General features: G+C 37.2%; 2 protein-coding genes across 2 annotated transcripts; both read right to left on the reverse strand.

Moving 5' to 3' along the window:
- Positions 1-5,014: 5,014 nt before the first annotated feature.
- On the reverse strand, positions 5,015-5,525 carry LOC112607870 (small proline-rich protein 2D-like). The gene is made up of 2 exons (XM_025359147.1): positions 5,432-5,525; positions 5,015-5,401 (listed from the first exon to the last, which is right to left on the reverse strand). The coding sequence occupies exon 2, from the start codon at positions 5,301-5,303 to the stop codon at positions 5,085-5,087; it is 219 nt and encodes a 72-aa protein (XP_025214932.1). The 5' UTR covers positions 5,304-5,401; positions 5,432-5,525; the 3' UTR covers positions 5,015-5,084.
- Positions 5,526-22,084: 16,559 nt separating this feature from the next.
- Positions 22,085-23,471, reverse strand: LOC112630642 (small proline-rich protein 2D). Its single transcript, XM_025395070.1, has 2 exons — positions 23,427-23,471; positions 22,085-22,716 (listed from the first exon to the last, which is right to left on the reverse strand). The coding sequence occupies exon 2, from the start codon at positions 22,695-22,697 to the stop codon at positions 22,479-22,481; it is 219 nt and encodes a 72-aa protein (XP_025250855.1). The 5' UTR covers positions 22,698-22,716; positions 23,427-23,471; the 3' UTR covers positions 22,085-22,478.
- Positions 23,472-23,810: the final 339 nt, after the last annotated feature.

Here is a 23,810-nt window from a genome sequence, read left to right on the forward strand (position 1 = left end):
GTGGCTGAAATTTAACAAATATATTCAGGACCTGAAATCAGCACAGAACCAAATGGACCTGATAAACATCTACAAAACTCTCTATCCCAAAACGAGAGAATATACATTCTTCTTTTAGCCACACGGCACAAACTCTAAAATCAATCACATGGTGGGAAATAAAACACTCCTCAGCAAATACAAAAGAACTGAAATCATAACAGCAAGTCTCTCAGAAAACAGCACCATGAAATTAGAAATCAAGACTGAGAAATTCACTCAAAACCATACAATTACATGGAAATTTAATAAGTTGCTCCTGAATGACTTTTGAGTAAATTATCAAATTAAGGCTGAAATCAAGACGTTCTTTGAAACTAATGAGAATGAACATACAACATACCAGAATCTATGGACACAGTTAAAGAAGTATTAAGAGGAAATGTGTAGCACTAAATGCTCACATCAAAAAGTTAGAAAGATATCAGTGTAACTACCTAACGTCACACTAAAAGAACGAGGAAACCAAGAGAAAACCAACCTCAAAGCAATCAGAAGACGAGAAATAACCAAAACCAGAGCTAAACGGAAAGAGACTGAGATATTAAAAAAAAAAAAAAAATCAAAATATCAACAAATCCAGGAATTACTTTAAAAATAATAAAATAAATGGACTACAACTAGACTATAAACAAGAAAAGAGAAAATATTCAAATAAACACAATTAGAAATGACAAAGGGGATATTTACAGATAAATTCTACCAGATGTACAAATAAGACCTGGTACCATTCCTGCTGAAACCATCCCAAAAAGTTGAAGAGGAGGAACTCCTCCCTAACTCATTCTACAAAGCCAGCATCATCTTGATACCAAAACCTGGCAGAGACACAAACCCTAAAAAGAAAATTTCAGGCTAATATCCTTGATGAAAATCGATGCAAAAATTCTCAACAAAATACTGACAAACCTAATCCAGCAGCACATCAAAAAGTCTATCCAGCAGAATCAAATTGGTTTTATCCCTGGGGTGCAAGATTGGTTGAACATACACAAATCAATAAATTCCATTCATCACATAAACAGAACTGAAGATAAAAATCACATGATTGTCTCAACAGATGCAGAAAAGGTTTTCCATACAATTCAACACTGCTTCATGTTAAAAATGCTCAGCAAACTAGATATTAAACAAATGAATATTCCTCAAATTATAAGAGCCATCTGTAACAAATCCACAGCCAATATGATACTGAATAGGGAAAAGCTGGAAGCATTCCCCTTGAAAACTGGCAGAATACAAGGATGCCCTCTCCCACTACTTCTATTCAACGTATTATGGAAAGTCCTGGCCAGAGCAATCAAGAAAGATAAGGGTAGAAAGGAGATCAAAATAAGAAGACAGGAAGTCAGACTATCCTTGTTTGCACATGACATGATTCTATATCTAAAACACCCTGTTGTCTAGGAACAAAAGTTCTTTCATCAGATAAACAACTTCAGCAATGTTTCAGGATTCAAAAACAGCATACAAAAATAAATCACTAGCACTCCTATATACCTACAACAGCCAAGCCAACAGCCAAATCAGGAACACAATCCCATTCACAACAGTGGCAAAAAGAATAAAATACCTAGGAATACAACTAACCAGGGAGGTGAAAGATCTCTACACAGAGAACTATAAAGCATTGCTGAACAACATCAGAGATGACACTAATAAATGGAAAAACATTCCAAGCTCATTAATAGGAAGAATCAATACAGTTAAAATGGCCAAGCTCCTCAAAGCAATTTACAATTTCAGTGTGATTCCTCTCCTATCAAACTACCAATGACATTCTTCACAAAACCAGAAAAAACAATTATAAAATTCTGTGGAATCAAAAATGAGCCTGAATAGCCAAGGTAATCCTAAGCAAAAACAAAAAAGCTGGAGTCATCATGCTACCTGACTGCAAACTATACTACAAGGCTGCAGTAACCAAAACAGCATGGTACTACTACAAAACAGACACAGAGATTAATGGAACAGAAGAGGGAACCCAGAAATAAAGCAACACACCTGTAACCATCTGATCACTAAAAAATGTGACAAAAACAAGCAATGTGGAAAGAACTCCCTATTCAATAAATGGTGCTGGGACAACTGGCTAGCCCTATGTGTAAGATTGAAACTGGATGCCTTCCTTATACCATATACAAAAATCAACTCAAGATGAATTAAAGACTTAAATGCAGAGCCCCAGATTATAAATACCCTGGAAGACAACCTAGGCAATACCATTCTGGACATAGGGACAGGCAAATATTTTATGACAAAGACACCAAAAGCAATTGCAATGAAATAAAAATTGACAAATAGGATCTAATTAAACCAAAGAGCTTCTGCACAGCAAAGGAAACTATCAACAGAGTAAACAGACAACCTACAGAACGGGAGAAAAGTTTTGTAAAGCGTGCATCTGATAAAGGTCTAATATTCAGCATCTATAAAGAATTTAAACAAATTTACAAGAAAAAAAACCAACCCCATTAAAAAGTGGGCAAAGGACAGAAATAGACACATTTCAAAGGAAACATACACATAGCCAACAAGTATATGAAAAAAAAAACTCAATACCACTGATCATTAGAGAAATGTAAATCAAAACCACAATAAGATACTATCTCACACCAGTCATAATGGCCATTACTACAAAGTCAAAAAATAAAAAGTGCTGGAGACTTGCAGAGAAAAACGAATGATTATACATTGTTGGGGGAAGTGTAAATTAGATCAACCATTGTGGAAAACAGTGTGGCAACTACTCAAACAACTGAAAACAGAACTACCATTCCAACCAGCAATCCCATTACTTGGTATATACCCAAAGGAATATAAACCATTCTGTGTCATAAAGACACACGCACATGTTATGTTCATTGCAGCACTATTCATAATAGCAAAGACATGGAATCAAACTAAGTGCCCATCAATGATAGACAAGATAAAGAAAATGTGATACATATATACCATGAAATACTATGCAACCATAAAAAAAGAAATCAAGTCATTTGCAGGAGCATGAGTAGAGCTGGAGGCCATTATCCTCAGAAAACTAATGCAGGAACAGAAAATCAAATACCACATGTTCTCACTTATAACTGAAAGCTAAATGCTGAGAAAACATGGACACATAGAGGGGAACAACAGACAATAGGGCCTATTGGAGGGTAAAGGTTAGGAGGACAGAGAGGATCAGGGGAAATAACTAATGCGTACTATGATTAATAACTGGGTGATGAAATAAGCTGTACAATAAACCCCAGTGATATGCATTTACCTATATAACAAACCTGCACATGTGCCCCTGATCTTAAAATAAAAAATTTTTAAAAATAGCAGATGCTGGACAGGACGCAAAGAAAAAAGAAGTCTATATACTTCTGGCGGGAATGTAAATTAGTACAGCCGCAGTGGAAAGCAATACAAAGATTTCTCCAGAAACTAAAAACAGAACCACTGTTCAATCCTGAAATTCAACTACTGGGTATCTATCCAAAGAAAAAGAAATCAGTCCATCAAACGGATGCCTGAACTCCCATGGTTATTGCAGTACTATTCACAATAGCAAAAATATGTAACCTAAGTGTCCATTAATGAATAAATAGAAAAAGAAAATATTGTATAGACACACAATGAAATCCTATTTTGTTGTAAAAAAGAATAAAATCATGTCATGTGCAGCAACACGGATGGAACTGGAAGTCATTATGTTAAGTAAAACAAGTCAAACAGGGAAAAACAAATACTGCAAGTACTCACTCATCTGTGGGAGCTACAAAAGTTGATCTATAAAGGTAGACAACAGAATGATAGATACCAGAAGCAGGGAAGGATGTTCAGGGGTGGAGAATGAAGAGATGCTGGTTAAAGAGTACAAACATAGAGATACGTAAAAGAGGTAAGTTTAAATATTTGATAGCAGAGTATGGTGACTAATTTACAACAATGTATTGTATTTTTCAAAATAGCAAAAAGAGAGGAATTAAAATGTTCCCAGCAAAGAGAGAAATGATAAATGCTCAAGGTCATGGATTCCCTAAATTTCCTGATATCCTGACGTGATCATTACACATTTGATCCATGTAACAAAATATCACATGTATTCCATAAATGTGTACAAGTATTATGAATCAATTAAAAGTAACAGTAGGGAGTCATCCTATTTCCTATATCCGTTATATCCAAGCCACTCTCTTTCTGGAACAAATATCTTGGTGGTTGTAGTCGGGGGGGGTTGATGATGATGATGGTGATGATGCTTGTGGTGGAAATGATGATATATTGCTGCTAATAAGCCTCAATTAAGTGACTGCTATTATGTGTCAAGCATTGTGCCAACCAAATTTCAGATAGAAATTAGATTTTATGGCTTAGACTATTTTATGATGTATGATGTAAATATTGTTTGGTTCACTTTGCAATAAAAAGATAGACATTTGGAAAAGTAGAATAATATGTTCTGCAAATCAATCAAACACTAAGAAAAATAAAAGGGGTATAAAATGATACAGAAATAATACTTGCTATGACCCAAAATTCATATAGCAACAATTGTAAGATCTTCCCTGAGGATCACAGAAAGGTAGGAATAAATACAAATGATCATATCACATTGCTAATAAAGCAGATTTGAAAAAGAAACAAAAGATCCATTCGCAAATATTATGCAAAGATACTTTATTCAGGGAGTGAAAGGAAAGTGACAACTGCACAGGTGGTAGAAGCTCATGCCCAGGGGACAGACAGACACAGGAAACGTCAACAGAATTCTCTGATGGTTCCCAGGGACAGAGCTGCTGGGCTTTCTTCTGAAGCTCTGGGAACCGACAAAGCCGAGGACTTCCTTTGTTCAGTCTCCACCAGGACAGTGGCAGTATGGCAGCCTCAGAAAGGAAACATTTTGCAATCAGGGAACATTATGGACAGATCACAAGCTAAGGGAAAGGAAGCTTCCTGTGTATCCATGGCAGGTTTCATAAGAAGACTAAGGTGGAGCTGTGGAATGAGGTGAGCCAATTATTCTTATCCTTTCATGCTCCTGATGAATCCTGAAGCTGTTACTTGTTCTTGGGTGGACACTTTGGCTGGCAGGGTGGGGAAGGTATCACAGGAGGATATTTCTGCTGGCACTGCTGAGGTGGGCAGGGCTCTGGACACTTTGGTGGTGGGCAGGGCTCAGGGCACTTCGGGGGTGGACACGGCTCTGGGCACTTTGGCGTGGGGCACACAGGAGGTGGCTGGCAGGGCTGCTTGCACTGCTGCTGTTGGTAAGACATCCTGCTGGAGTCTCAGAATCTGAAAGAAATGATATAACAGTGTTCACGGGAAAGGAATCCTCCAGAGAGAGACGCCAAAGCTTATGTAATACCATGGCATATCATTAAAGCTTATGGAATAACATGACATATTATTTCTCCAATCTCCAAAAATTTATTTAAACTCTTAGCTCCCTTTTCATGACTTCTTGTCTTTTCCTTTCCACTTTAGTAAGTTGCTTCTAGGAAATCCTGCCTTTCCTCATACAATTTTACCAAAGAAAACATCTCTGTAATAAAGAAGCAAGCATGTTAATCCAGGAAATTAACATCTTCAGGAAAGGCAGTCACAAGTTCAGACCCCCTGGGCAATCTCACAAGCTATTCCTATCATCATTATCTGTTGTAAAGCACCAGTGGGTTGACTTGAGCATAGAGCAAAGGCCTGTTCAGGAAGAAGTGCAGGCTCTCACACCTGCTAAGACACAAACCTTTGAAAAGAACACCAGAAAAATATGGAAAAGAGAAAAAGATTCATCCTTTTCTTCCAACCAAAGCTTTCCTATTAACTTCTCTGTCCATATGAATATATAACTGTACATTTTTAAAAAGCAATATAAAACACTCTATCACATAGTCTAATCCTATAGTTCCATCCACTAAGTACCATCAACTCCATGATCATAGGTTTGGATCCACCAGACTTGCTGGATTCAATTAAATTCAACATTTCAGGTCAAAAAGAAGAGAACTCAAGGAAGCAGACTCACCAGGCTTTCCAGAGCAGATCGGTGCTCAAGTACCAGGAGTTTAGAAGTTGTGCAGCAGAGAACCTCTTTATAGGGACTGCTAACCCACCCAGCAGGAAATGGAACTGCCTAAACTGGGCTGGTCCAGCAATGTCCCAATTAAAATGCAAATTTATCCATAACTGGCATGACAGGGATTCTCAGACTGGGAAATACCGTGTTCTGGGATCTGTCCACTGGATTAAGTGCTCCTGACTCACGGAGGCCCTGCCTTAGGTCTCAGTTTCAGTGACTTATGGCAAAGAGGGACTTGGGGGATTCTCTAACTGGTAGTCAAGGGCTGTCTTTCTTGATTGGGGGCAATGAATGCTTCCTGTCTAACACATTCCCTAAGTCATAAAACTTCCTGCCCTGATCCACTTTAGCTGAATGCCACATTGTTGAACATTAACCCATCTCCACCTGGGCTTTCCTCGTACAATTTGCCAATGTGCCAGAAGGACAGACAGACCTAACAAAGGCCTGAGTTCTGGCCCCAGATTTTTTTGCTAAGTTGTATGACCACAGCCAGGTCAACTCACCTCCCTGGAATTGTAAACAGAGCAGCATCATACCTATCTCTGGTTTTGAAGGCACTGACCACATCTTGCCTTCTGCTGACTCTGTTCAAGCCTGAAATTTTCTGCTCCACCTCTATCTTTCTCTCACAGAACCCTAGATATTTCCTATATTCCTTTTGTCTTTGAAGTTGTCCTACACACTCCTCATAGAGGCACTTGTGTCCCAGGACAGATACCGGAGTGAAATCCAGACTCCACAGTACATTTGCTACTGCTGCTATCAAGGATGTGTACTACAGCCTTTTTATTTATAGAAATGTACTCTTAGACAGCACATTAAGGAAATGGAGAGAAGGGAACCAAAGTTACAAGCATTCATTTTAAATCTATATATTGAACCATGCCTATATCTTTCCCTGTGAACATCCTATAGGGAACAAAATGCATAGACTCACAGTATCTTATGTAAATAATTAGAAGAAGGTTTACAGAGTAGAGAAGGTCGGAGGACTTAAAGTCTGAAATCTAGGGGAAAATATAAACTAAGTATGATCCTATATGTTTCCTTTCTCTACTTTTTCGAAGCAGGGTTCAGTCTTTGAAAGACAGTATTATTTTATTTGTTTGCATGTTCTTCCTTTGTCTTTTCCCAAAGCCCTCTAGCCCCACAACCTGCTAGATTATCAACTCACACCCCAATGTATACCTCTCATCTGTCCATTTTAGTACACATTGTTCACTCGATACATATGTTGCCAATGTGAATGTCTTTCATGTCTTTCTAAGACTCTTCCTGCAATCAATGGGGCTTACTAAACATTGTATATTAAACATTTAAAATAATACTGCTGGAGCTTCCTTATCCAGGCCAATAATCTGGAAGCTTTCCAAGAATGTGGTTTCATAATTGGAGAAGAAGAAGGAAGAGGAAGATAAGAAAAAAGAGGAAAAGGAGTGATTCAAATTCTCTGGAGCACTCACCAGCTATCCTCCAGATAGAGCAAGAGCACTGAATCAACCCAGCATCACATCCCTCAGTTAAGCAGGTTAGCTTCCCAGATCTGCAACTGCTCCAGTCTCTAAGGAAGGGCTTTTGGTCAAGATCTCCACTGGCCAGGTGCTACAGAAATAGAACTATCATGTCAGCACCTTTGCGCCAGGTGTTTACAAATGGTGTTCTCACCAAATGCTTCCTATAGACCAGTACACATGCCAAGCACAGTGGGTGAAGTAAACAGACTTCTCTCAACGGGTCCCCTACTCCTCCCCAGAGCCTCACATCACACCTACAACACAAATCCTTAGAGAAATGTCTGATTTCTAACATGAAAAATTGGAAAATTAGCTGCCAAATGAGATCACTGTGTGAGATAATACAGTTTGGATCATGCCCTGAGACTCCCCTTCTGAGAACACCCCACTCAAACAGGCTGCTTATGGCAGCAGTGCAGGCACCAGAGTGGCAGCAGCCCTAGTGCCCCCAGCATCTTAGACAGGATTAAGACAGGGTTGCTTTACAAGTTGAGCTGGTGAACTGGAAACTCAGAGTTCCTCACAGACCAGCTACATGAAGAGTGGCCACAACATAAAGGGGGCAGCTAACAGTCACAGCTTCTCCAGGTTAGGACATCCAGGCCCTGAGACATAGAGCAAGGCATACTTCACACACACACACACACACACACACACACACACCCCATGGGTCTTTATCATCTATCTGCATGTCTAAAGAGCTTAGCTTTATCTTCTTTAAGAGTCTAATAATCTTAGGTTCATTCCTATTACTTCTACTCCATAATTTTCTAGGGGATCATTAAGTATGAATTATTAGTATTTTAAAATGTCAGGAAAGAAAAAGCACTTAATTTTTTTGCAATTCACAAAGTATATTTGAATATTATTAATTATATATTCACTCGTGTGTGTGTGTGTGTTTATAATGCTATGAAATTTACATCACATACGTAGCTTTGGCTACCTACTACTACAATAAAGATACATAACTGTTCCATTACCACAAGACTTCTCTGCTCCCCACTTATAGCCATAACCACCCCTCCTTTCCCAAATACTTACCTCTAGTAAATATTTCTCTTTTTTTCCATTTCTATGATTTCATTATTTTAAGAATATTTGAGTAAATTTATACATCATGCGACATTTTAAGAATTGCTCTTTGTTTTATATAACATAATTTCATGGAGATCCATTCACTTCATGCACTTTTAATTTTGTGTAATATTTGATTCAACATTTTATCTCACATTTCAATACTATGCATCCCACTAAACAAAATAGTGCTGGCAAATAAAGATTTAAAATTAAATATGAAAAAAATAAAGAAACAAAATTATGGTAAAATATTCTTGATATGCTCAGAGAAAGGGTAACTGCAGTTCCCCATGCATATCTGTCTTCTGCTTTTATTTCTGAATGAAAGGCTAAGCATCCATTGTCCTTTCATGCTGAATCTGATAAATTACAGAACATACATATGGTAGAATACTGAATATCCTTAAGGTGAATGTTTTGGAAGATTGTTTAATATAATTTAAAACATTTAGAATTATACTAAAAACATGTGAAGCATGATATCATTCTCATCAACATTTATTAAAAGATAGGAAACATATGAAACAATATATTAAATGTGATTATTTATGGCTGGTGAAATTACAGATGATGTTTATTTTCTTATTTCACTTTTCAAAGTATTCTTCAAATGTTACCTATTACTGAGTAAGAAATCTTAAAATTCTACTTTGAAAAGCTGACAAGAGACAAGCCTGTCCATTGTTCAGTTAGTCAGATAATTGTCTTTTTTATTTTTTGAGCATTTTTGGGCAGACACTAAAGGTGGAGCTGGAAGGAAGTAGCAGTTGTTTTGTAGTTATAGCTCTACATTTGATCACATCCCTTCTAAAATCTCTCTTGAAGAGAACCTCAACAATGATCCCCATCTTCATAGCAACTGACATTCGTACACAGAAGCCACAGACATGCGATAACCATATGTATCTATAAAATAACTCACCAGGCCAGGAACAGCAGATCATGCCTGAAATCCCAGCACTTTGGGAGACCAACGTGGGTGGATCACAAGGTCAGGACTTCAAGACCAACCTCCCCAAGATGGTGAAACCCAGTCTCTACTAAAATTACAAAAATTAGCCAGGCGTGATTGCAGAGGCCTGTAATCCCAGCTACTCAGGAGGCTGAGGCAAGGAATTGCTTGAACCCAGAAGGCGGAGGTTGCAGTGAGCTGGCGTCACACCTCTGCACTCCAGCTTGGGTGACAGAGCGAGGCTCTGTCTCAAAAAATAAATAAATAAATTTCAAAAAATAAAAATAAAACGTTCACCAAAATTGGCAGATCATACTAGGGTAAAAAAATCAGGAATGAGTTTGTCTACTATCCAAGAGCCGGCCAAATAGAAATCATAACATTGGCCATAATATGATGAAATTGAAAGAAATGGATGATTAGTAGACAGGTGATAAAGATAATAAAACATAGTGATAATAATAGTACCTACCACTAAATTGTCATGCGAAAAAAATTAAATCAGAGACTGCATTTAAAGTATTTAGCACAGGCTACAGATAGTACTCAAAATAGTAAAGAAATCCATGGCTAATCAAAGAGATAGAGGCAAAATATCAAATTCAAGTTGTTTATGGTTGAGAAAGATATTTGTTTTTCTTTAAGACCTTTTATATCATCCTTATTTTAAGTATGTGCCAGAATTTTGTAGGACACAGCAAATGTAAATACATGATTTGAATGAAGTGTGCAGAAATAATAAGATAGACTGATCTTGACATTTATTCTTACATGATAAAAATGAGAGTTAACCTAAGCAGAAATTTAGAACAAAGGATGATGTTTCTGTGTTATTTGGACTCTCTACAGCTTTCCTCTGAATTCAGATAATACAAAAAAAAAAATCTAAAAACAATAAATAGCAATATGTTGATTTGTTGATTTGCAAAATATTAACATGTATAAATATTTTTATTCTGTGTGAAAAAATATATAATGCTTTATTCTTGTGAAAAAATGTATAATGTTACCTCTAATTTAGTCTACTGTTACTGTGGTTAGCTGTTTAGGACAATTAAAAAATTGCTCATTTAAATATCACATTCCTTCCACTGACAAATTACCTAAATTTTAGGCTAAATCCTTATAAGAAACTGAATAGCTCTTTAGCACTAATCTTTCCAAAGTTTATAAACCATATAAATTCTACTTTTATTTTCTCCATATGTTAGATACAAACGTTTAAGAGCAAAATTCAAGAGCTATTAGTAATATGCTTAGTGTTAATGAGATTAAGAAGAATATATGGTAAATGATGGAATGAATCAGATACTTCTACTTTTAAGAATCTTTTCAAGATAGTGAATGTGCATAGGCTGTAGTCTCCCTCCAAAAATGTCAAAAAGGAAAACAAAGAAACACAAACAAAATTGTGAAAAAATTTGGAGAGAAAAGACTGTTTGAACTCTTACATAGGATGAGAGTCCTGAAAATTCTACTGTAAGTTTGAGAAAGGTTAAATAAAGTATGAACACTAAGAAAAACCAAACTAACTCACAATCTTAAAAGATAAACATAATTTTATGATATGATCCAGCTACAACACATTCAAAAATTGATCTAGTACATTTTAAAATATGTTAACAAAAATAATGTGCATTCAAATAATTATGCCAGCTTTAGTCAGAATATCCACTATCTGTGATCTACCAAGATGTCCTTCAATAATTAAATGGATTAACTATGGTACATCACACCCATGCAATGGAATACTACACAGTGATAACATGGAATGACCTATCAAGACTCACAAAGACTTGGTTGAATTTGAAATGCAAACTAATAAGTAAGAAATGTCAGTCTCAAAGGCTGTAAGCCCATTTGTATGAATTTTACAGTAAAAGGCAAACTTACACATCCAAAAAGCACAACAAACTCCAAGTTCAATTAGCAGTGACACCCACCATGACACACATTACAATCAAATTATCCAAAGAGAGAATCTTGAAAGCAGCAAGAGGGAAGTGAATGATGATATCTAAGAAATCCTTAAGAAATAGTTGACCAAATGCTCATCAGAAACCTTAGAGATCAGGAGGTAGTGGGATGACGTATTTAAAGCCATAAAAGAAAACACTTTCAACCTAGAATTCTACAGCTGGCAAAATGGTCCTTTAAAATGAGGGCAAAATTATAGCATTTCCGGAAATAAAAACTGGAGGCATTTCATTTTCCCTAGATTTTCTACATGAGAAATGATAAACAGAAGCTCTCAGGTTGAAATAAAAGAATTCTGGAGAGAAACTATATGAAGATACAAAAATCTCTGATAAATGTACACTGGTACATAAAAGCCAGCATTATTGAAATTTTAGCTTGTAACTTCAATTTTTATTTTCTACAAGATTTAAAATGCAAATGAATACAATATAATTACAAATCTATGTTAGCAAACACACAGTGTATAGAGATGTAATTTGTGAATGCAACAAAAAAACAGGATAGTATTGTATGAGTCAAATTTTCTTTTTTTTTTTTTTTTTTGACACAGTCTCACTGCATCACCCAGGCTGGAATGCAGTGGCATGATTTTGGCTCACTGCAACCTCCGCCTCTGGGCTCAAGCGATTACCTTGCCTCAGCCTCCTTAGTAATGGAATTACAGGCATGTGCCACCACACCCAGTTAATTTTTATATTTTTAGTAGAGACAGGGTTTTGCCATGTTGACAAGGCTGGGTATGAGTCAAATTTTTGGTGCAATTGGAATTAAATGGGTATTAATTCAAATTAAATTACTATAACTTTAGGATATTATATATTATCCCCATTGAAACGACAAAAATAGTTTCGAGTATACACAAAAGATAAAGCCAATAAAATCATTTTACTACAAAAAAATCCAATAAACATAAGTCAGACAGTATTGAAAAACAAACATTATACAGAAAACAGTAAATGAAGAAAGAAGACCTTTCTTATCAGTAATTACTTTAAATGTAAATGAATTAAATTCTCCCCAACAACACAAATTGGAAGAATGATTTTAAAAAAGTTCAGCTGTTTGTTGTTTACAACAGACTAACTTTACGGCTAAAGGCACAAAGAAGGTGAAAGTAATAGGATGGAAAAAGATATTTCATGTAAATGGTAGCCTAAAAAGACCAGAGGTAGCTACACTACCATCAGACATACTTAACTTTAAGTTGAGAACTGTTATAAGAGACTACAAAACACATGTATATTGATAGAGATTTATTCACCAAGAAAATATAGAATTTATAAACATACATTTACCAAACATCAGAAATACAAAATATATGAAGATATGGTGAGAGAAATTAAAAGAAGTTCATAGGTCTATAATAAATGTTGAAAACTCAAATAATTTACTCTCAAAAATGACTAGAATAATAGAACTTCAAAAAAATAGAGGACTTAAATATATAAGCCAATCAGACCAAATAGACAAATATAGAGCACTCCACCCAACAGCATCAGGATACACCTTAAAGTTTTCTCAAGAGAACATGGAAGAACACTCTCCAGGATAGACTACGTATTAGGCTACAGAACAAGTTAATGTATTTTAAAAGACTAAAACCATACAATGTACTTTTCCAATCACAATGGAATAAAAATAAAAATCTACAACCAAATTAAAACAAGAAATTTCACAAATTTGTGGAAATTAAACAACACACTCTTAAACAACCAACAAGTCAAATATGAAAACATAGGGAAAATGAGAAATCACTTGAGACTACTGACAACAAAACACATCATACCAAAACTTATGGGTTGAAGCAAAAAGCAGCGCTAACAGAGAAATTTATAGCCATAACCACATATATTTTTAATGAAAAAAAAAGATATCAGATCAATAACTTCATGTTACACTTGGGAAGCTACAAAAAGTAAAGTAAGCTAAACCCCAAAAAAGAAAATGTGAGCCTGCAGTAGATTAGTAATAAAAGAAAAGCAAACAGTAGAGAAAAATCAATAAAACCATGTTTTATTTCTTTGAACAAGTCACAAAGTTGACAAACCTCTAGACAGATTAACTACAGGAATAAAAAACGATGTAAGACTAAAATACCTAAAATCTTAAAAGAGAGTAGGGACATTACTACTGATTTTACAGAAATGAAAAAATTAGAAGAGAAATCTATATATAATTCTATGTCAGCTTATTAGATAACCCAGTTGAAATGAACAAAATCTTAGAAATATACTGTCTACCAAACCAAATCATGGAAAAAATAGATAATTTGAATAGATATATAATAAGTAAGGAAATTGAATCACTAATCTAAAATCTCACAAGAAAGAAAAGTGTTGAACCGGAAGGATTTACTGGAGAAGTATATACCAATCCTTTTCAAAACATTTCAAAAAAGAAAACTGAAAATAGAGACTACTTCCTGTCTTGTTCCATGAGGCCCACCAAAACTCTGATACAAAAACCAGACAAAGTACTACAAGAAATGAAAATTACTAGCCAACATTCTATATGAATATTCATGCAAAAAAGGCTCAGAAACATTTAGCATACCAGACAATTCCTGTGGCTCTGAACAAGATGGCCAACTGGATGCAGCCAGATGGAACAGCTGCCACTAAGGGACTGAGATGACAGATGCACTTCTTAACATATATTCAGAGGGAAGGCACTGAGAGTGAACTAAGGGAAGACCCAGAAACGAGGCTGAAAAGAGAGAATGTTGGGAGCCCTGCACAGGGACACTACACACCAGGACTGGGTTCCTGGCCTCCAGTGACTCCAGAGGAACAGCTGAGATAAACTGCTAGGGAGCAACCCACTCTCACCAAGAGCCTCTGGAATCCCAGCAGGAGGAGACTCCCTCAACCACTAGGGACACTCCAGTTGACAGGGAGAGCTGCTTAGAGAAGTGACAGGGGCAGCATGCCAGCTGATGTAGAGCCCAAAGGGTTTGGTAGGGGAGTGCCTGTAGTGGAGCAGGGCCAGGGATGGCCATCTCCCTAGGCTCAACTTACTCACCTAAGAGACTTTAGCACCTGGGGAACTGTTGGACCTGAACTCTTCAGGGCAATCTTGCCCTTCAGATGGGGCCAGTCTGACCTGAGCACTCCCTGGTCAGTTGGTCTCTCCTGGGGTGCCAGCCTGGATGCACCTGCTTCCAGGACAAACTGAGGTGATCTTGGGACCCACATCATAGCTTCTGCGCTGGCCAATTACAGCTGACAAGTGGAGAACTCCAGCAGGACAGCCGCCCATGGTCACCTACCAGCCCATCAGCTCACTCCACACACTGCAACTTCCCCTGGGCCCAAAGCAACACCCCAGATCACTTTGCCAGCCAGCATGTGTGTGCATCAGTGGGTTTTGCTTTCCTCTCCCTACGAGTACATGTGAGTGTGTGCCTCCTGCCCTGTCACTGCTACAACGAGAGTATAGTCAGCTTCCTTCTCCCTTGTGAGGGCCATTGCAGTCACAGAGCCAGCCAGCCCCAATCCTGCCACTAAACTGCCCATGCCAGTATATACACTTACGCAAACACTGCCATGGGAGTGAAACTAAGCACTGAAAACAATGGAAACTCCTGAACCCCAAACAACCACCCCTAACTGCAGCACACAGAAAAAGCACACAACCTGTACCTGTCAGCACCCTACCTGCATACCAACGAAGTGTGACAACATGCACAGTCACCAATGGGGACCACTTACACTCCCAAGACTCATCACCTCCACTATTGTGGAGAACATCCCCACAGAGGCAAGTACCCTAGCACCTGCAAGAACCCTGCCCACAATCAAAACCCAAGGTTATCAAATGAGATAAAAGAAATTAAAACCCATCCAAATGTCAGCAACTTCAAAGATTAGAGGAATATAAGCACATGAAGATAAGAAGGAATCAGCACAAGAACTCTGACAACTCAAAAAGCCAGAGTATCCTTGTTCCTCCAAACAACCACACAACCTCTCTAACAAGGGTTCTGAACTGGCCCAAGGTTGCTGAAGTGGTATAAATGGAATTTCGAATATGGATAGGAAGGAAGATCATTGAGATGTAGGAGTACATTGAAAACCAATCCAAGGAAGCTAAGAATCACAATAAAACAACACAGGAGCTGACAGACAACATAGCCAGTGTAGAAAAGGGCATAACCCACCTGACAGAGCTGAAAAACACGACAAAATTTATTGTTTGTTATGTTCTAATGCTATCACATGCAATAATAACTGAATAGACCAAGCAGAGAAAAGAATTCCAGAGCTCAAATACTGACTTTCTGAAATAAGACAGCCAGACGAAAAAAGAGAGAAATGAATGAAAAGAAAGGAATGCAGCCTCAGATAAATATGGTATTTTATAAAGACATCTAATCTGTGATTCACTGGTGTTGCTGAAAGAGATAGGAAGAGTGTACTCAACTTGGAAATGTATTTCAAAATATTATGCATGAGAACTTCCCCAACTTAGCTAGACAAATTCAGAAAATGCAAAGAACCCTAGTAAGATACTACAGAACATCAACTGCAAGATACATAATCATCAGATTCTTCAAGGTCGAATGAAAGAATAAATGCTAAAGGCAGGTAGAAAGAATGGTCAGGTCACCTACATAGGGAAGTCCCTCAGACTAAAAGCAGACCTCTCAGCAGAAACCATACAAGCAAGAAGAGATTGGGAGCCAATATACAACATTCTTAGAAAAAAGATACCAACCCAGAATTCCATGTCTAGTCAAACTCAGCTTCATAAGTTAAAGAGAAAAAAGGATCATTTTCAGACAAGCTAATGCTGAGAGAATTTGTTATCACCAGACCTGCATTACTAGAGCTCCTAAAGGGAGCACTAAATACAGAAAGAAAATACAATTACCTGCAACTACAGAAACACACTTTAGTACACACACCAGTGACACTATAAGGCAACCACATAAACAAGTTTGCAGAATAACCAGCTAATATCACGATGCAATCAAATCCACATGTATCAATACTAACCTTGAATGTGAATGGGCTAAATGCCCCAATTAAAACACAGAGTGGCAAGCTGAAAAAAGAACTAAGGGCCACTGGTATGCTGTCTTCAAGAGACCAGTCTCACATACAATAGCCCACAAAGGCTCAAAGTAAAAGGAGGGAGAAAAATCTACCAAACAAATGAAAAACAGAAAAAATGCTGAGGTTGCAATCCTAATTTCAGACAAAATAGACATTAAACCAACAAACATCAAAAAAGGCCCCCAAACAGCATTACATAATGGTAAAGGGGTTAAATCAACAAGAACACCTAACTCTCTTACATACATGTGAACCCAACACAGGAGAACTCAGATTTATAAATCAAGTTCTTAGAGACCTTCAAAGAGACTTAGACTCCCACATGATAATAGTGAGAGACTGAAACATCACATGGACAGTATTAGACACATCACAGAGACAGAAAATTAACAATACTATTCACCACCAAAACTCAGCACTGGATCAAATGCACCTGCTAATAATCTACAACTGTCCACCTGAAAACAACAGAATATATATTCTTCTCATTGCCACGTGGCACATAGTCTAAAATTCATCACTTGATAGGAAATAAAACACTCCTCAGCAAATACAAAAGCACTAAAGTCATAACAACCAATTTCTAAACCACAACTGAATAAAATTAGAAATCAAGACTAAGAAATTAACTCCAAAACAAACAATTACTTAGAAATTCAATAATCTGCTTCTGAATGTCTTTGGGGAAATCAAATTAAGGAAAAAAAATCAAGAAGTTCTTAAGTTACAACATACCAGAATCTCTGGGACACAACTAACCAGTGTTAAGAGGGAAATTTATAGCACTATAACATAGTGAAACCCCATCTCTACTAAAAATACAAAAAATTAACCAGGCGTGGTGGTGGGCACCTGTAGTCCCAGCCTCTCAGAAAGCTGAGGCGGGAGAATTGCTTGAATCAGGGAGGCAGAGGTTGCAGTGAGCTGAGATCGTGCCACTGTACTCCAGCCTGAGCAACAAAGTGAGACTCCATCTCAAAAAAAAAAAAAAAACAAGTTAGAAAGATCTCAGTGTAAAAATATAACATCACAACTAAAAGAACTAGAGAACCAAGAGAAAACCAACTGCAAAACAAGAAGATCATAAGAACTAACTAAAATCAGAGCCAAAATGAAGGACACTGAGACACACACACACAAAAAAGACACTCAAAAGATCGATAAATCTAGGAGACGCTTCTTAAAAAAACTGATGAAATAAATAGACTGCAGGCTAGACAAATAAAGAAGAAAAGAGGGAAGATACAAATGAATGCAATTACAAATGACAAAGGGGATATTACCACTGACTCCACAGAAATACAAATAAAAATCAGAATATTATGAACACCTCTATGTACATAAGTTAAAAATGTAGAAGAAGCAAATATATTCTTGGAAACATATGTCCTCCAAAACCTGAGCCAGGAAGAATTTGAATTTGTGAAAGGACCAATAATGAGCTCCAAAGTTGAATCAGTAATAAATAGCCTACTAATCAAAATAAGCCCAGAACAAGACAAATTCACAGCTGAATTCTACCAGATGTGCAAACAAGAGCTTATATCATTCCTGCTGGAACTATTCCAAAATATTGAGGAGGAACTCCTCTCTAACTCATTCTGTGAGGCCAGCATCACCCTGATACCAAAACCTGGCAAAGACGCAACAAAAAAAGAAAACTTCAGGCCAATATCCTTGATGAACATCAGTGCAAAAATCCTCAAAAAATTACTGGCAAACTGAATCCAGCAACACATCAAAAAGCTTATCTACCACAATCAAGTTGGCTTTACCCTTGGGATGCAAGGTTGGTTCAACATATGCAAATCAAAGACTATGATTCATCACATAAACAAAACTAAAGACAAAAATCACATGATTATCTCAATATATGCTGAAAAAGTTATCGATGAAACTCAACACCCTTTTAAGTTAAAAACTCTCAAACTAGGTATTAAAGAAACAGACCTCAAAATAACAAAAGCCATCTATGGCAGACCCACAGTCAACATCATACAGAATGGGGAAAAATTGGAGGCATACTAGCACAAGAGAAGGATTCCCTCTCTTGCCACTCCTATTCAACATAATATGGGAAGTCCTGGCCAGAGCAATCAGAGAAGATAAGGAAATAAAGAGCATCAAAAGAGAAAGAGGGTAAGTCAAACTATTTCTGTTTGTACATGACATGATTCTATATCTAGAAGACCAAAAGCATCTTGCAACTGAAAAACAACTTCAGCAACGTTTCTGGATTCAAAACCAATGTACAAAAATTGCTTTCACTCCTATACACCAACAAGCAAGACAAGAGTCAAATCAGGAACACATTCCCATTCACAATTGCCACAAAAAGGGTAAAATACCTAGGTATACAGAAAATCAGAGAGGTGAAGGAACTCTACAAGGAGAATTATAAAACACTACTGAAATAGATCAGTGGTGACACAAACAAACCGAAAAACATTTCATACTCATGAATAGGAAGAATCAATATCGTTAAAAGGGCCAATTGTCCAATTTCCACATTCAGTGTGACTCCTTTCAAACTACCAATGAAGTTCTTCACAAAACTAGGGGAAAAAAAACTATTTAAAAATTTTAAAATTCATCAAAAATCAGCCCAAATAGACAAGATAATCCTAAGCAAAGAGAACAAAGCTGAAGGCATCATGCTACCTAGCTACAAGCTATACTACAAGGCTACCATAAACAAAACAGCATAGTACTCGTGGAAAAACAGACACATAGACTAATGTAACAGAATAAGAAATGCAGAAATAAGACAACACACCTTCTAAAAATGTGTCAAAAACAAGCAATGGGAAAAGCACTTTCTGTTCAATAAATGGTGCTGGGATAACTGGCTAACCATATGCAGAAGATTGAAACTGGATACCTTCCTTAAATCATATACAAAAATCAACTCAAGATGGATTAAAGACTTAAATGTAGAACCCAAAACTGAAAAAACTCTGGAAAACAACCCAGGCAATACTTTTCTGGACACAGGAACTAGCAAAGATTTCATGATGATGATGTCAAAAGCAACTGAAAAAAATTGACAAATGGGATCTAATTAAACTAAAGAGCTTCTGCATACTGAAGGAAACTATCAAAAAAGTAAACAGACAACCAAAAGAACGGGATAAAAATTTTGCAAGGTACACATCTTATAAAGGTCTAATATCCAGGATCCATGAGGAATTTGAACAAATTTACAAAAGAAAAAAAAAAGCCCCATTGAAAAGTGGGCAAAAGACAGGAACAGACACTTTCAAAAGGAGACATACATGTGGCCAAGAAGCATATGAATAAAAGTTCAATGTCTCGGATCACTGGAGAAGTGCAAATCAAAACCACAATGAGATACAGTCTCACACCACTCAGATGGCTATTACTAAATTGTCAAGAAAAAAGAGGTGCTAGAGTGTTGTAGAGAAAAGTAAATGCTTATACACTGTTTGTGGGAGTGTAAATTTATTCAAACATTATGGAATACAGTGTGGCAATTACTCAAAGAACTAAAATTAAAGAAAAGAACTACCATTAAAACCAGCAATCCAATTACTTGGTATATACCCAAAGGAATATAAATAATTCTATCATAAATATTCATGAACATGTTATGTTCATTGCAGCACTATTCATAATAGCAAAGACAAGGAATCAAACTAAGTGCCCATTAGTGATAAATTACATAAAGAAAAAGTGTACATATACACCATGAAATACTACGCAGTCATAAGAAATCAGACTGTATGCTTTACAGGTTCATGGATGGAGCTGAAGGTCATTATCCTTAAAAACTAATGCAGAAACAAATAACCAAATATGGCATATTCTCACTTATAACAGCAAGTTAAATAATGAGAACACATGGACACATAGAGAGGAACAGCAGACAATGGGGCCTACCACAGGGTGGAGGTTATGGGGAAGAAAAGGATCAGGAAAAATAAGTAATGGGTACTACAATTAATACCTGGGTGATGAAATAGCTTTATGACAAACCCCTGTGATACAAATTTAACTATATAACAAACCTGCACATGTACCCCTGAACTTAAAGTAAAAATTTAAAAAATAGCTGATGCCAAAGAGGATGCAAAGGAAAATGTCTTATATGCTCTTGGTGGGAATGTAAATTAGTACAGTCATTGTGGAAAACAGTAAGATTTCTCCAAAAAACCAAAAATAGAATTATCTTTCAATCCAGCAATCCAACTACTGTGTATCTATCCAAAGGAAAATAATTCAGATTATAAAAGGGATGCCTAAACTCCCATGGTTATTGCAGCACTATTCACAATAGCAAAGATGTGTAACCTAAGCATCCATTAACAAATGAATGGATGAAGAGAAGATTGTACATACAGGCAATGAAATACTATTCCATTGTAATAAAAAGAATGAAATACTGTCATTGGAAGCAACATAGATTCAACTGGAGGTCGTTATGTTAAGTAAAATAAATCAAGCAGAGAAAGACAAATATTACATGTTTTTACTCATATGTGGGAGCTACAAAAGTTGATCTATAAAGTTAGAGAGTAGAATGATAGATACCAGAAGCCAGGAAGGGTGTTCAGGGATGGAGAATGAAAACACACTGGTTAATGAGCACAAACATACAGATATATAAAAGGAGTACGTTTTACCATCTAATAGCAGAGTACGGTGACTACAGTTTACCACAACATACTGTATTTTTCAAAATAGGTAGAAGAGAGGAAAGTAAATGTTTCCAACGAAGACAGAAATGATAAATGCTCAAGGTGATGAATGCCATAAAGTTCCTAATATCCTGACTTTATCATTACACATTTGATCCATGTAACAAAATATCACATGTACCCTAAAAATGTGTATAGGTATTAGGAATCAATAAAAAATAACAAAACAGAGTCTTCTTGTTTTCTACATTAGTTACAGCCAAGCCACTCTCTTGCTGGAACAAATATGGTGGTGATTGTAGTGGGGAGTGATGATGATGATGACGATGATGGTGGTGGTGGTGATAATGGTGGAAAAAATGATGATATCTTGCTGCAAATAAATTTCTATCAAAAGACAGCTAATTATGTGTCAGGCATTGTGCCAACAAAATTTCAGATAGTAATTCAATTTTATGCCTTAAACTAGTTTGTTAGGTAAAAGTTATATTGCTCACTTTACAGTAAAGAGATTGACATTCAGAGAAGTTGAATAATATGTTCCTCAAATCAATTAAACACTAATTAAGGAAAAATGAAAGGGATTTAAATAATACAGACATAATCATTGGTATGACCCAAATTGTGAGATCCTTCCTGTGGATTAAAAAAAGGTGGAAATAAACCCAAATGATTACATAATATTGCCAATAAAGCAGATTTGAAAAGAAACAAAAGATCCATTCACAAATGTATATGCATAGATACTTTATTCAGGGAGTGAAAGGAAAGTGACAACTGCACAGGTGGTAGAAGCTCATGCCCAGGGGACAGACAGACACAGAAAACATCAACAGAATTATCTGATGGTTCCCATGGACAGAGCTGCTGGTGTTTCTTCCAAAGCTCTGGGAACTGGCACTGCTGAGGACTTCCTTTCTAAGTCTCCACCTGGACAGTGGCAGTATGGCAGCCTCAGAAAGGAAACATTTTGCTATCAGGGGTCATCATGGGCAGATCATAGGCTAAGGGGAAAGAAGTTTCCTGTGTATCCCTTGATGGCTTTGATGAGAAGATGCAGGTGAAGCTGTGGAAGGAGGTGAGCCAAATATCCTTATCCTTTCATGGTCCTGATGAATCCTGAAACTGTTACTTGTTCTTGGGTGGACACTTTGGCTGGCAGGGTGGGGAAGGTGGCACCGGAGGATATTTCTGCTGGCACTGCTGAGGTGGGCAGGGCTGTGGACACTTTGGTGGTGGGCAGGGCTCAGGGCACTTCGGGGGTGGACACGGCTCTGGGCACTTTGGCGTGGGGCACACAGGAGGTGGCTGGCAGGGCTGCTTGCACTGCTGCTGTTGGTAAGACATCCTGCTGAAATCTCAGAATCTGAAAGAAATGATACGACAGTGTTCACGGGAAAGGAATCCTCCAGAGAGAGACGCCAAAGCTTATGTAACACCATGGCATATTATTTCTCCAATCTCCAAAAATTTATTTAAACTCTTAGCTCCCTTTCATGACTTCCTGTCTTCTCCTTTCCACTTTAGCAAGTTGCTTCCTCAGCCCTAGGAAATCCTGCCTTTCCTCATACAATTTTTCCAAAGAAAACATCCCTGTAACAAAGAAACAAGCATGTTTTTACATGAAAATAACATCTTCAGGAAAGGCAGTCACAAGTTCAGATCCCCTGGGCAATCTCACAAGCTATTCCTATCATCATTATCTGTTGTAAAGCACCGGTGGGTTGACTTGGGCACAGAGTAAGGGTGGTTCAGCAAGAAGTGCAGGCTCTCACACCTGCTAAGACAACCCTTTGAAAACGACACCAGGAAAATATGGAAAAGAGAAAAATACTTCATCCCTTTCTTCAAACAAAGGCTTTCCTTTTAACTTCTCTGTTCATATGGACATATAACTGTGCATTTTTTAAAAAGCAATATAAAACACTGCATCATGTAGTCTAATCCTGTAGTTCCATTCACTAAGTACCATCAAACCTATGATCAGAGGTTTGGATCTGCCAAACTTGCCGTATTCAGATTAAATTCAATATTTCAGGGCACAAAGAACAGAGGAACTCAAGGAAGCAGACTCACCAGGTTCTCCAAAGCAGATCGGTGCTCAAGTACCAGGAGTTTAGGAGTTGTAGAGCACAGAACCTCTTTATAGGGCCTGCTACCCCACCCAGCAGGAAGGGGAACTACCTAAAACTGGGCTGGTCCAGCAATGTCCCAACTAAAATGCAAATTTATCCATTACTGGCATGACAGGGATTCTCAAATTGGTAAATATCCTGTTCTGGGATCTCTCCACTGGATTAAGTGCTCCTGACTCATGGAGGCTCTGCCTTAGATCTCAGTTTCAGTGACTTATGGCAAAGAGGGATTTGGGAGATTCTCTAACTGGTAGTCAAGGGCTCTCTTTCTTGACTGGGGGCAATGAATGCTTCCTGTCTAACACATTCCCTAAGTCATAAAACT

This window comes from Theropithecus gelada, chromosome 1 (assembly GCF_003255815.1).
Source record: "Theropithecus gelada isolate Dixy chromosome 1, Tgel_1.0, whole genome shotgun sequence".
Taxonomy (NCBI): Eukaryota; Metazoa; Chordata; class Mammalia; order Primates; family Cercopithecidae; genus Theropithecus; species Theropithecus gelada.